At 48.1% G+C, this 13,512-nt stretch overlaps 1 protein-coding gene across 1 annotated transcript in view; it reads right to left on the bottom strand.

Moving 5' to 3' along the window:
- Window positions 1-356: 356 nt before the first annotated feature.
- Window positions 357-13,512, bottom strand: part of flot1b (flotillin 1b) — a 49,721-nt gene continuing 36,565 nt past the window's right edge. The window contains exons 7-13 of the mRNA XM_083760578.1: window positions 13,199-13,294; window positions 12,802-12,954; window positions 12,092-12,273; window positions 11,608-11,653; window positions 10,449-10,586; window positions 9,692-9,865; window positions 357-2,189 (exon numbers count right to left, since the gene is read on the bottom strand). Of these exons, the coding sequence (XP_083616704.1) occupies window positions 2,166-2,189; window positions 9,692-9,865; window positions 10,449-10,586; window positions 11,608-11,653; window positions 12,092-12,273; window positions 12,802-12,954; window positions 13,199-13,294 (813 nt within the window). The 3' untranslated portion in view covers window positions 357-2,165. The remainder of the gene's footprint in view (window positions 2,190-9,691; window positions 9,866-10,448; window positions 10,587-11,607; window positions 11,654-12,091; window positions 12,274-12,801; window positions 12,955-13,198; window positions 13,295-13,512) is intronic.

The raw sequence follows: 13,512 nt of genomic DNA, 5'->3' as shown, positions 1-13,512 counted from the left end.
ATGAGAATGGGTGTTGCGGAGGATGAGAGCATTCCTCTCATCCTCCGCAACACAATGCATTCTCTATTATATAGGGGAAGGGTGACCCCAGATCACTGGGAGTCTCCAGACACCACTTGAGAACCAATGTGATCACACAGAACGGAGATATCATTCAACAATGTACTCAAATGTTTTGCTTAAGTAAAAGTATCAATAACTTATTGTCAAAAGAATGGTCTGTTACAGACCGTTTTACGTTTTATGATGTTGGCCTACAAAGCAACCAAAGGTATGGCACACCCATATCTTCAAAGTCTGACCCACCCCTAGATCTTTTGGGGTGGGTAACAATGAAAAACACCACAGAGAACATCAGATTTTAAAGTTTATTGTCCACATAGACTTGCAATAAATTCTTTTGCGTTACACAAAATCAGTCAATTAGCCTACAATTACACTACAGTAATTACATAACATACTGAACAACTTTTATAAGGGTAGGCTAAAGGAAATAATATACATTGTTTGCTTATAAAACTGGTTAGTCAAACTGATTAGGAAACATAGAAAAGAGGAAGCGGTTAGATTTGGATTTTACCCAAACCCCTGGACAATGACAGTCCATGGCTCGCCAGAAAGTTGGAACAGATCACTAGACTCTCACACGCAGACTATAACCCATATCAGAGAAAACCAGATTTTTAACCAACATTTATGTTGTGATTTGAGGCTTTGACTTATCCAGGCACTTGGCGGTAGGTAACAAAATGCACAGGCAATGCAGCCTGCAAACTTTGGGTTGTTGGTCAGAGAGAGACAGACAGTACATGCAAAACGCCAAAACAAACTTGAAGCAGAAAGCGAATTAAAAACTGGGAGTTGAGTCGGCACTAGCAAACTTTCCACTTTCTTACAACCTTCAGGACTTCAAAGACAGTGTAGTCAATTAGTGCAGTCAATTTCAAACAAACCCATTTTCTCGTTGCCCACCACAAACATTTTTCTCTGCTCTGTGCAAGAAAACCCCGTTCCCACCTCCCACTTTCTTTCCCCTCTCCTCACTGTAATGTTCAGAAGAAAGCCATCCACGCCACAGACTTCATTTCTTGTGGGCTACCCCCTATGATGTTAAAACTGGCCAATCTGGAAAATTAACAATTACAAGCATGCTTTAGGGTGCACACATTTACACCAATAACCTTAAGTTGACCCGTAGCGTTAGTAGTAGCGTTAAAAGCGATTACAGACATGCAACTTGCCAGTTCAACTGTATAAATTACTGACCTAGGCAATGATATGCAGAAAAGTCCCCAAACTATATAAAAGAAAATAGGGACAAAGATGTCAAAAGAGCTGCGACTGAAAAATGCAAGACACTGAAAATAAAAGTTCCATATGAACTACAACTGATTTATTGTTCATATGAAAACTAGATATACATGACTTTCTATAATAGTAAAAAGATTGAATGTCAGTTCACAGACCCAGACCCTCTTTAAGAGGTAAAATGACTGATCAGAAAAATAAACAAAATAATAAAAAGATCACATCTTAGAAATACGAGTAAAAAAATGGCACCGACAACAGCTTTCCACCCCTGCTAGTCAAAGTGACTCTGGCTCTCCTATGTTACAGTAGGTCTAAGTAGGTTGAAAAAGCAGCCCTACTGAGGCAAAATGCACTAACTGTATACACAGAATGTATAAATGAAGAATAATTCCTACACCATTCCATCTCACCCTCTACATGCGATACTTTTTGGTGGAACCCAAATGTACCTACTCTGCTAAGTTACTGCCTTTTGGCCGAGTAGGGCAGAATTTTACTTCTGGACTTTTAACACTGAACATAGAATGAGAGAACACTACAGACCACTCGAAGCGATATGATTAGAACAACTAGGAAAGCTAGAATATCCCATTTGTAAGTGACTGAAGACTGAACAAATAAAAGCATGAAATATCATCCCTGGTGGATCGAGGTGAGGGGAGCAGCAAGGAGCCACGACGGCCCATTGTGTCAACGCAATCAACATGCACACACACACAGAGACACACACGCAGCAGCACTATGGTCACGGTGAAAAGCCTGTAGATATAGTGGTTATAGGCACTGGAGAGGGGGTGTGGGGGGGTGGTGCACGTGGTAGATGCCTCTCCTCTCGGTTCTCTTAGTGCGCCTTCTCAGACGGTTCTCAGACGGTTCTTCTGTGGATGAAACGAGGAGAGAATGTGAGCGTTTACACTTGGCTGAATCTCTCTGGATCAGAAGTTCAGAACACTAGTCAAGACGACAGTAGGGTTGTCGCAATCATTACATAATCGTCTAATCGCAATTATTTTGTGATAATCGTGTCCATGTTGAAACATTTTCATAAATAAATAAGCAGAAATAGCAGATCTACAAAGTTTACAACGCATCACTTCGTGACATGTTGTAAGCTTGTAGATCGAAGAGGTTTCTTTAGAAACCAAGGTTTTGTAAGTAGAGTGAGCGAAATACTTCACTCTATGGGATGTTTCCCTTTGCGGAGCAAAAGGGCAGAAACTTCATTCATGAACTCCCCAGGGCATATGCTCCTAAAATATGCCCTGTGGGTTTAAGAGCGATGACGTAGATGCCCTGCTTCTCGAAGCATCTAGGCTGCGTCTACGTCACAGCGCGCTCATTCGAACACTTTTCCTTCTGCCGGGCCAAGACAGAAGGGTGTTTCGAGTGAAGTATTTCGCTCACTCTACTTACAAAACCTTGGTTTCTAAAGAAACCTCTTCGTTTTGTTAAGTATTCGTTCACGAAATACTTCACTCTATGGGACCTTATGAACTCCCGTGTCTTGAAAATAGTCAAGTGTGTTCAGGGCTATATAAAGTAACCTAATGAGGGCTGGGCAACCTCTGGTTGATAGCCCGGTCCCGGTGGAGAATGGTAGTAGCCTCGGGCTGATATACATTCTCAGTGTAGATGCTTCATGTAGGCCTGGTATATCCAGGGCATCTAGACTTATGTGATTACACATGGTTTAATGGCCTAATAGGTCCATTATGGTGCGGCAGCCCCCAACACTGCGTGCGCCACAGAGGGCGCTGCCACGTCTAGGTTATAGTATGTGGCAAATGTTGAGGGAGAGGACCAGCTCGCTGCGGTACAGACCTCTTGGATTGGGACACCCTTACAGAGTGCCCAGGATGCTGCCATGCCTCTTGTGGAGTGAGCCCTCAGCGCCTGTGGGGGCTCCACTCCCTGACTAGTATAAGCCAGGCGGATGGTCTGCACTATCCAATTGGAGATGCTGACCGTTGTGACAGGCTTTCCTTTGGTCCTGGTACCCCAGGATACGAATAGTTGATTCCCTATCCTGAAGGGGGCCGTCCTGTCCACGTATGCTCGTAAAGCTCTCACTGGACAGAGACAGTTTAACCTCCTGTCTTCATTAGAAGCAAAAGGAGGGGGGTGGAAAGCCTGTAGGTCCACTGGAACGCACACGGAGAGAGCGTTCTTGGGGATGAAGGCTGGGTTGGGCTTGATAGTGACCTTGGTTGACCTGTCATCGAACCTCATGCACTCTGGCGAGGTCGAGAGGGTGTGTAGGTCGCTGACCCTTTTAGCAGTTGTCAAGGCAACTAGGAGGGCTACCTTCAGTGTCAGGTTCTTCAAACTAACTGTCGTCAGTGGTTCGAAGGGATCCTTGGTTAAGGCCTCCAGGACTAGGGTTAGATCCCAGGAGGGGACCAGGGATCTGTTGATCCTGTGTTCCCTTCGTACGCCCTTAACGAACTGCCTAACTAGGGGGTGTTTCCATACCGTCTCGTTTTCAAACCCCACATGGCAGACTGAGATTGCTGCCAAGTTGTTTTTGACCGAGGAGAGACCTAGTCCCCTGTCTAGGAACTCTTGTAGGAAAGTCAAAATGTCCACTACTGACGCTCGGTAGGGGACCACTTGAGTAGGCCGTGTTGAGCACCACTGCTCAAAGACGTGCCATGCCGTATCATAGCGGGCCCTTGTTGATGGAGCCCTTGCCCTCTGAATTGTGGCTATAACATTCGGAGGGAGGCCTACGTCGGACAACATCACCCTCTCACGGGCCAAACCCATAGGTCTAGGTCCTGGGGGCGAGGGTGAAAAATCTCCCGACCTGCTTGAGTGAGGAGATCCACTCGTAGAGGGAGTTGCCAAGGTTGGTCGTAGAGGAGGTGAGTTATCTCCGACCTCCAGACCCCCCAGGCTGGGGCTACTAGTAGCATTGTCAGACCCTGAGTCCTCACTCTGTCCAGAGTGGGGGGAATGAGGGTCAGTGGGGGAAATGCGTAGAGTAGGCCTTTGGGCCATCGGTGTGACAGGGCGTCTAGTCCCAGCGTCGATGGCCCCTCTATCGAGAAGAAGAGGGGGCACGTCGTGTTCCCTTCTGTGGCGAATAGGTCCACTTCGGGTGTCCCGTACTTGCTCCAGATCTGTGTGACCACCTGTGGGTGTAGAGACCAGTCTGAGTAGCGGAGAGGTCCTCTGGACAGCAGGTCTGCTCCTGTGTTCAGAATACCGGGGACGTGACATGCTGTGATGGACAGAAGCCGAGAGTCGCTCCATAGAATGAGCTCTCGAGCTAACTGATGAAGACGGGGGGACCTGAGACCGCCTTGTTTGTTTATGTAACACATCGTCGTTGTGTTGTCTGTTCTCACCAGCACGTGACAACCCTGTATGAGCGGTTCGAATTGCCTCAGAGCGAGGAAAACCGCCATCAGTTCCAAATAGTTGATGTGGGAGGAGCGTAGGTGCTCTGACCACATCCCCCTGGCTGTGGCACCCTCCAGCGTGGCTCCCCAGCCTGTCATGCTTGCGTCTGTGGTGACCACTTTCCTGATCAGAGGTCTCCCCATGGGGACTCCTTCTGAAAGGATCCGTCTGTTTATCCACCATTGTAGGGCTAGTATGCAGTGTGACGTCACTTCTACCCGTTGGTGGCGACGGTACATAGGTACACGCAGAGAGTTCATCCATAGCTGGAATGGTCTCATGTGTAGCCTGGCCAGGCGGATTAAATGGATTGAGGAAGCCATTAGCCCCGCCATCCTGAGACATATGTGGAAAGGAATCGAGCGTCCTTTCTTGAAAGACGTTGCCGATTGTATCATTGCGTCTATTCTCTCTCGGCTCAGGCGAGCTCTGTAAGAGACTGAGTCTAGCGTTATACCGATGAAGTCTATTGACTGTGTCGGCGTTAACATGCTCTTCTCGTAATTGATTTGAAATCCGAGAGAGCGGAGGTGGCTGAGCACTATGTGTGTGTGTGACAGCGCCTCTTGTTGAGAGTCTGCGGATAGGAGCCAATCGTCTATATAGGTTGCTAGACGAAGACCCTGTTGTCGCAGTGGCGCTATCGCCGCTGCTGTACATTTCACAAAGACTCTCGGACTCAGGGACATTCCGAAGGGAAGTACTGTGTATTCGTATACTTTCCCCTTGAACCCGAAGCGCAGAAATTTTCTGTGCGGTGGGTATATTGGAACGTGAAAATATGCGTCCTGTAAGTCTATTGACGTGAACCAGTCCCCTCTGCGGATTGATCGCAGTAGGACTGGTGGCGTCAACATTTTGAAGCGGAAGGTTTTTAAATAGCGGTTGAGAGCTCTGAGATCCAAAATGGGTCTGAGCCCTCCGCCTTTCTTTTTCACCAGGAAGTAGCGGGAGTAAAACCCGTTCATTGCCTGGTTGTGAGAAACCTCCGTGATGGCACCTTTTTGCAGGAGGGATCTGATCTCCTCCTGTAAGATGTCTGCTTCCTGTCCCCTCGCTTGAGAGAATAAGATCCTCTCGAAAGTGGGCGGTTTCGACACGAACTGGAGCCTGTATCCGGTCGCTATAGTGCGCATGATCCATGATGATGCTTTGCACTCCCGCCATTTTGACAGATGACGTGACAGGGGATTCCCCGTGTGTGGGGGGAGACCCGCCTGTATTGTGACGTCTCTCTGTGGCCTGTGGGTACATGAAGACGGTTTGCCTAGGGGAAGACTCACCTTGTGTGGAATGTCTCCCTCTAGTGGATTCTTCGGGTAGTGAAGAAAATTTTTGGCGTGGTGGTCCCGGCCTGTAACAGCTTGTGCTGTTACAGTATGGGTTATCTCTCCCATGGCTGGGCTTGTGCCCTTCAGAGTTCGTTGTGTTGTTTTTTGTGTTTTTTTGTTTTTTTGAAACTTTATTGAAGTAAAAACATTGACACTTTGTGAATTGCACATAACAACATTTTGGTACGTGTGTACACTGCTGCCCGTGGCAGTCTGTACACTCGTCCTTAAGCGCTTTAACGCCGGCTCGGAGGCGAGGTCCGTGACCACTGCCTCCGGCCTTGAACTCTGTGGGAGAGAACGGGGGGGTGAGGCTAGGACCCCCCTCTGGGACCTGCCATGTAGGTCACTTCCGCTTCCCAGCGCCTCGGCCTCTGGACGCTCCTCCTCTGGGCTTGTAGGGCGGGGGGGAGCGGCGATGGTCGGTGCGTGGACCCTGCGGTGGACGCTGTCTGTCCCCGGAGTAGTCCCTCGGGGGCCCGGGTGGGTCCTTGCTGGACGTCCTGGGCTTCCATGGGGCACGCTTGCCCTTGCCGCGGCCCGGTGGAGCCTTGGCAGCCAGTGGCTGAAGAGCCTTCATCGTTTTGGTGGAGGTCTCTGCCTGCTGGATGGAGACAGACATGTCTTCGAGAACCCCATGGAAGAGGCTCTCGTGTGATATGTTCTTCCCCACCATGTCCCTCTTCACTGAATCGGGGAGAGGGGGGAGGTTCACCCACCTCATCCGCTCCTGGAGGATGGAGGCCACCAGAGCTGCTCCAGTGTGCTTGGTGACATCATACTGGAGCTGGGCCAGCTCGTGTACGAGGCGGCGCATCTCAGCCAGTTCTTCTGGGGTGGGTGTGTTGCCCATTTCTAGCAGGAGAGCCCTCATGGATCCATGCAGAAGGCTTCCTGCGTTGAGCCCCCTGGCGACGTAGGTCATGTGGTCATACAGCCACCTGTTGACCTTAGACCCTTCTTTATCTGCCGCACTGGAGAAGACTGGGTCTTTGTCCTGTGGGATCACAGTTGGGGCTTGGGGGTTAGCCAGGTAGGAGGCCATGGCTCTGTCCATGGAGGGCATTTTGAGCAGGTTGAGCTTCTCCATGCCCTTCATTTCGGTGGCTGACCTTTTGCCACGGCGGTGGATGGCCTCTATCTTGGGTACAGGGTCGGTCCAGGCTTTGCTGAGCAAGGTCTCAAAGCCTGAGGCCTGAGGAATGGCCTGCTTCTTTGGTACAGGAGGGGGGACGTACTCATCACTGCGTCCATCCCATTTCACCGTCTCGCTGGGGGTCTCCTCCCAGGCGTGGTCAAGGCGGATAGCAGCCCTTTTGTAGATCTCCATCAGGGTTGAATTATCCTTGGGGAGAACAAAGCAAGGCTGAGGTGGGGGTGTTACCTGTCTGTCGACGGGGGGAGGAACTTCCTCTACCTCGTCGTCTTCACTATCCTGGAAAGGGCGGCGAGTGTACTCGTCTGCCTCTGACGAGTCGTCTTGATAGTTGCCCTCGTCTAAGACTTCATAGCGCTCGTCGCCTCTCTCCTGGAAGGAGGGGAGTTCGTCGTAGTCGATTTCCCCTTCTTCAGCGTCAGCCCAGTCCTTAATGGGGGCCTTGCTGCGTGGTGGAGAGGCTTCTAGGCGAGCTGCCAAGGTAGTAGAGACCGCAGTGCGGAGACGAGGCTTTGCTATCGGCCTGGCGGAGCGCTCCTCCATGGTAGCCGGGATCTCGCGGCCGCGAGGCCCGGTTGCTGGTGTACTCACTTGACGAGGTATCAGAGGGCGAGAGCCGCTCTTAGGTCTGGCTCCGTCAGCTTCGTAGCGGGCCGCGGAGGCCCTGTCTGCCGCTGCTTGGGAGGAGACCGTGGCTGTAGCGCGGCTACGGGGGGCCGGTATAGGCCGCTCCTGTCGCTCTTGAGTGGAGCCTCTGGCTGTGCGAGGCGGAGCTGGGGTATAGTCCAGCTTCTGCCTCGGTCCATAGTGCTCGTGCTCGCGGTCGTCGAGTGTGTACTGCTTGTAGAACTCATCGACGCGCCTCAGCCTGCCTCGTAGGTAGGCGAAGTCCATACTTCTGCATTTTTCGCAACCAAATAGGTCGTCGTAATTGAGAAGCGCATTGCGTGCATGATCCACGCCGAGGCAGTACAGACATACTTCGTGTCTGTCGGAGCCGGACATCTTGTTGCCGCATCCCGCCACAGTGCACTTCTTCTGTGGCTCGGGAATGATGCCTCTTCGGCGTCGTCTAGCTGCGGCGGCGGTCTCCCTCACCGGGGAAGACATGCTTGTAGCTTTCCGTCGAGAGGGGGACCAGGAATTAGCTAACTTTGTGAAAGGGCTTCGTGGCCACGAACGTGAAGAAAGCTAATTTGCTACGGGCTTCCAGGCCGTGTAGCTTAGGTGAAAGCTAGACTAGCGAGAAACGGGCTTACCGGCCTCGTAAAACACCAGGTAGCTTATCGTATAGTCTCTAGGTGAAAAAACTAGACTAGCGAAAACTGGCTTACAGGCCCCGTACAACACCGGCTAGTTTAACGTTGAAGGTGCTATGCTAGCGCTAAGCTAGTGAGTAACAGGCTACGAGAGCGAGCTAGCTCGCTAGAAAAGATAGCACCTTGAACCTTCGTTGAGACTGAGGCTATGCTAACCGTAGCGGGCTTGTTAGCCCCGAGACGAGAAAGATAGCACAATAGAAGGTAGCGCCTTGCTAAGCTAACCGCTAAGCGGCGCTAGCTGTAAGCTAGTTGTTACCCTTCTACTTTTGGCGGTCTTTTCGAAATGTTCTGATAATAGAACTTACGAACCGTTTAGGAGCTTTGTTTCTGCAGAGTTTTTGCGAAAGATTCTGTCGGAAGAAAAGTCCAAGTATCAGGGAACCTCACGGTACTCGAGTTGCACTCTTGTCCGATTTTTAAGGTATTAATTGCCCTAAACACTTGACTTAGTAACAGAAGTCTGTCCTTTCAGCTCGGCAGAAGAAAAGCGAATGAGCGCGCTGTGACGTAGACGCAGCCTAGATGCTTCGAGAAGCAGGGCATCTACGTCATCGCTCTTAAACCCACAGGGCATATTTTAGGAGCATATGCCCTGGGGAGTTCATGAATGAAGTTTCTGCCCTTTTGCTCCGCAAAGGGAAACATCCCATAGAGTGAAGTATTTCGTGAACGAATACTTAACAAAACCACGATTTTCACTATTGTATAGTTTATTAATAATGCAGGTAAAAATAGAAATTGTAATGTTTTTTTGTGGCTTTCGCCTTTATTTTATATGCAGGTAATTTCTTGATATATTTCAGTTATTTGTTATTTGTGCATGTAGGAGCCATTAGAAGAGAGGCATTATTTGTATTATTATTTACAGTATTATCTTTGACCACTTGGTGGCGGGCTTGAGAAGCACAGCTTCTAGAAGGTGTGTGCACTTTATAAGGTGAAACAGGTGCACTGAGAAGGAACTAGACACAGGGAACCAGGGAGCAAACCGTTCTTACCAGTAGCAGCAGCACAGCAGCAGCAGAACAGAGACAAACAATAACATCACTGGTATGTTCATGTTATAAACTGCTCACTTTGACTTTGACTAAATAACACTCAAACTGGATCAAAGACTACACTTTTAAAAGTGTAACGGTGACAGCCCTAGACGACGGTTATCTTACCGCTGTGACCTGTGAGATGCTGACACCGGTCAGTTGCTCCACGGCAGCGGGCAGCCGGGTCATGATGTCCAGGACCTCTCCTGCCAGCTTGGCCGCTCCCACCTCTGATCCACCACTGGAGATCATAGTAATCTTCTGGGCCATACACAGTGGCCTACTGATCTCCTCTGCCATCTAGTGGAGGTGAATGGGTGCAGAAAATGGGGACATAAATAATTTAAAAAAAAGGCACTGATGTGTGTAAGAGGAAATCTTTAGGAATTGTACACACGAAACAGAAACATGAGATAATACAGTCCATGCATAAAACCTCATAATTGTGATTGTCAAGAGAATCTTTATGTGCATCTTTAAGGCTCTGGGTAACCGAAAGCAGTGCTACAGTCACTTCATCCTACTGCAATAATTAATTAACTACTGCTATAACAAGCTCAGCAGTCTACTGTTGTACAATATTATATAATTAATTGGATAATGGGAGGGCCACCAGACCTCGCTGACAAAAATAAACAACCGGTATACACTCACGGCACACGCACGCACGTACGTAATGTATATTTATTCATCATAAACATTTCATTTTGATTATATAGTTTTAAATCATTGAACATTTTACTATATGTCCACTTCAGTGTAGCGCACCTGTCACGCCAACCTCAGAGACTAATTTAATGTATGTGAAAACATGCAGTATGTGGCAATAACAATAATTCTGATTGAACCACCCATCCATCCATCTATGAGTGGCTGTACTGACCAGAGGCAGTTTCTCTAGCAGCATGTCAACCATGGCTCCTTCCTCGTACTGCTTGAAGGCCTCAGCCTTCTTCACCATCTGCTCTGCCTCAGCACGACCTTTAGCCTCCACGGCAAACGCCTCAGCCTCACCCTTCATCTGTATGGACGGACACACACACACGCCATTTAAATGCTGTGCAAGAGTTTACAGTAAAACACAGGTAGGACGTGTGCTTATGAAAACGTAAACCAAAATAAAAACGTAAGCGAATACAGAAGCGCAACGAGAGGATAAAAGGAAACATTCAATGTCCAGTTTGCTAATTCACAACCACTACTACTTTGGTGGTGAAACTTTGAATTTCTCTAACTATTATAAACTTTCACGACAGCGGAAGTACAAATATAATTTATGAAAAGACTACTACAGTGAATTCGGTTCACGGAAGTTGTTGTAGGCCTAGGCTATGTGGGGATTATCTGACACATGTCTCTTGCGTTGACCCCCCGCCCCTCCCACTCCGGGAGGAAAAACGGACAAGCAGGTAGTACTGGTAAGAGGAACTGATGAACAGACAAACTTATCTCAAACAATCTGCCCTTGTTTGCTATAAAGGCTGTTCCCTCTTTTTTGTAACTATGAGTTCCCGGATCTCCCATTGTTTCATCCGATGTCTTATTGCGTCTGATCCAGTAGGAACTTTTACTATTTTAACTTTACTGACGTCTCCGGTGAGCACTTGGTTGTCTCATTCTCTCTGCCTTTGTTTGTTTTGAGGACACACATACTGTAGATGTACAGTTACAGAATAGACCTGCAAAGTCACGCTCTTTTTTATCATCTTATTTTTTACTATTTTGTTTATTTTACTGCTTTCCAGCAGTCTAAAACATAATTCAACAAACAGCAGCAGAGAAAGAATAACAGAGACAAACAGAGTGCCTGACAGGCAACAAACCAACAGGAAACAAAGTGGGGTCAAGGTCAGACAATGACTAACTGTCAGAGGGGCGAAGAGAGACATGCTGGGAAATATCATCTACAAGAGAGAGAGGGGGGAGCTGTGTTGTGTGCATGTCTGTGGTGTAGGGAGGGAGGGAGTTAACAGGAAGTGGTTGAGGGAGAGTGTAAACCGAACAGAGAAAGAGAGACGTGACAGAGGAGGAACAAGACTCACTCTGATGGATTCAGCTTCGGCCTCGGCCTCCATGATGAGCTGCAGACTGAAGATGAAACAGAGAAACTTTATTTTTCACAAAGCTGGGGTTGCATCCTCAAATGTGCTGTATAGCATATCTTTAGTGCTTTCGGTGCTTGAAGTGCATTTACTAAACAAGTAATGCAATCAATGGAAATAAACATTAAATTTTAGTCAATCTTTTGTATTCACTTCAGCGCATCTTGCAGTCCACATCAATGCAACTCCTTGCAACATGCAAGTTGCGACTAGTTGCATTGGTCAGATCCCCATTCTGGGGGGAATGTTTACACCAACACTCTTTGCCAATAATATCCAATAATTATATATAAAATAATCTATAATTCTTTGGCAGAGTGAAAAAAGAGCATACAGAGTACAGTACAATACAACGTATGAAGTATAGAGGGGGCTTAAAGTGGTTAAAAGGTATTGGCACACAGGCGTCCAGGCGGGGACCTACCGCATAGCCTCAGCCAGTTTCTCCAGCCGGTATCTCTCAGCGTCGGCTGGCTTCTTCACCTTGGCCTCCAGCTCCTTCTCCCTGCGGGTGATCTCCTGCTCCTGCAGCATGATCTGCTGGCTGCGTTCCACCACCTGTACCTGCATCTTCTCCTCCTCGATGCGCTGCTTGGTCTTAGCCACCTGGTGGAAGGAGGGGAGGTTTAACATTACATGGCCTGAAAACTGCAATTAAAGAGGTGTCACAGAGTTTTAAGGAAGATTCACACCGAGTCTGTGTGATTCAAACTGTTCCCCGCTGGCCATGATTCATATTGGCCTTGATTCTTCCGCACCCGAGTACACTTCAATCAACTGTATCAATGCTTTCACATTGCATCGATCCATAACAGAGTACACTTAAATCGGTCCCGAGACCACCTCCATGCGGTCCCGGGAACAGTTGGGTGATCTACTCCGGGGAAGCAGCATTCACACTACCACAACATTTCCCAAGTGGCCCTGAGTGTGCACCCAGGACCATAGTGTGAATCTGCCTTTAGAGCAAGCTGGTACAGCCCCCGTACCTATCCTACTGGAGACAAGTGTTGCATTGTCCTTTCCCTTTCTTTTCCTGTCTCACCAACATCCCATCTAAAGAAAATATTGTCTTTGAGAAAATGAATACACGCGTGTGACCTACAAATACATGGACAAGGTATAGTACTGCACCTGGAGCTGGTAGGCCATCTCTGACTCGGCCTTCTTGGTGTTCACCTCCATGTCATATACTGCCTTCTTGAGCTCAAAGTCTCTCTGGGCCTTCGCCATCTCAATCTCGTTCTTGTACTGTGCAGACACCTTCTCCTGCATGGCATGAGCCTCCTGCACACAAGACAAGACAAGGCAAGCAGGAGGGGAGAGAAAATAGACAAATTTGAGCTTATACACATTTTGGACGTGTGGTGGGGGAAACAACCATTTATATGTTGTGATTTATTTGGTTTTCAGCCATATATATATATATATATATATATATATATATATATATATATATAATGTATGATGTGGTATGTTCCATATGAATACACAACAGATGAGAAGTAGGATAGGAGGGCAGTAACTGTACCCTGATGACAGCGTCCCGTTTGTACTGTGCCTCTCCGATCCTGGCATCCTTCTGTACCTGGGCTGTCCTGGCCTTACCCAGAGAGTGCAGGTAGTCCTGGGAGATGGACGAGAGAGAAAAGGGCCATATTAGAGACAAAAGGTCCATATTAGAGAGAGAGAGGAGGGGGGTGGAGAGGATGAGAGAGACAATTAGAGTCATTAGTATAATTGGCTTAATATCTTAAGCCAATTAGTCACTACTGGGGATACTGATATCAGCCATCTAATGTACCACACTGGTAATAAAGGACATCACAATAAAAGGAGGAATCT

The sequence above is a fragment of the Protomyctophum parallelum genome (genome assembly GCF_964188405.1).
Source record: "Protomyctophum parallelum genome assembly, chromosome: 3".
Classification (NCBI taxonomy): domain Eukaryota; kingdom Metazoa; phylum Chordata; class Actinopteri; order Myctophiformes; family Myctophidae; genus Protomyctophum; species Protomyctophum parallelum.
Note: the sequence above shows the minus strand (reverse complement) of the source record. Positions and strands in the feature narration are given on the sequence as shown.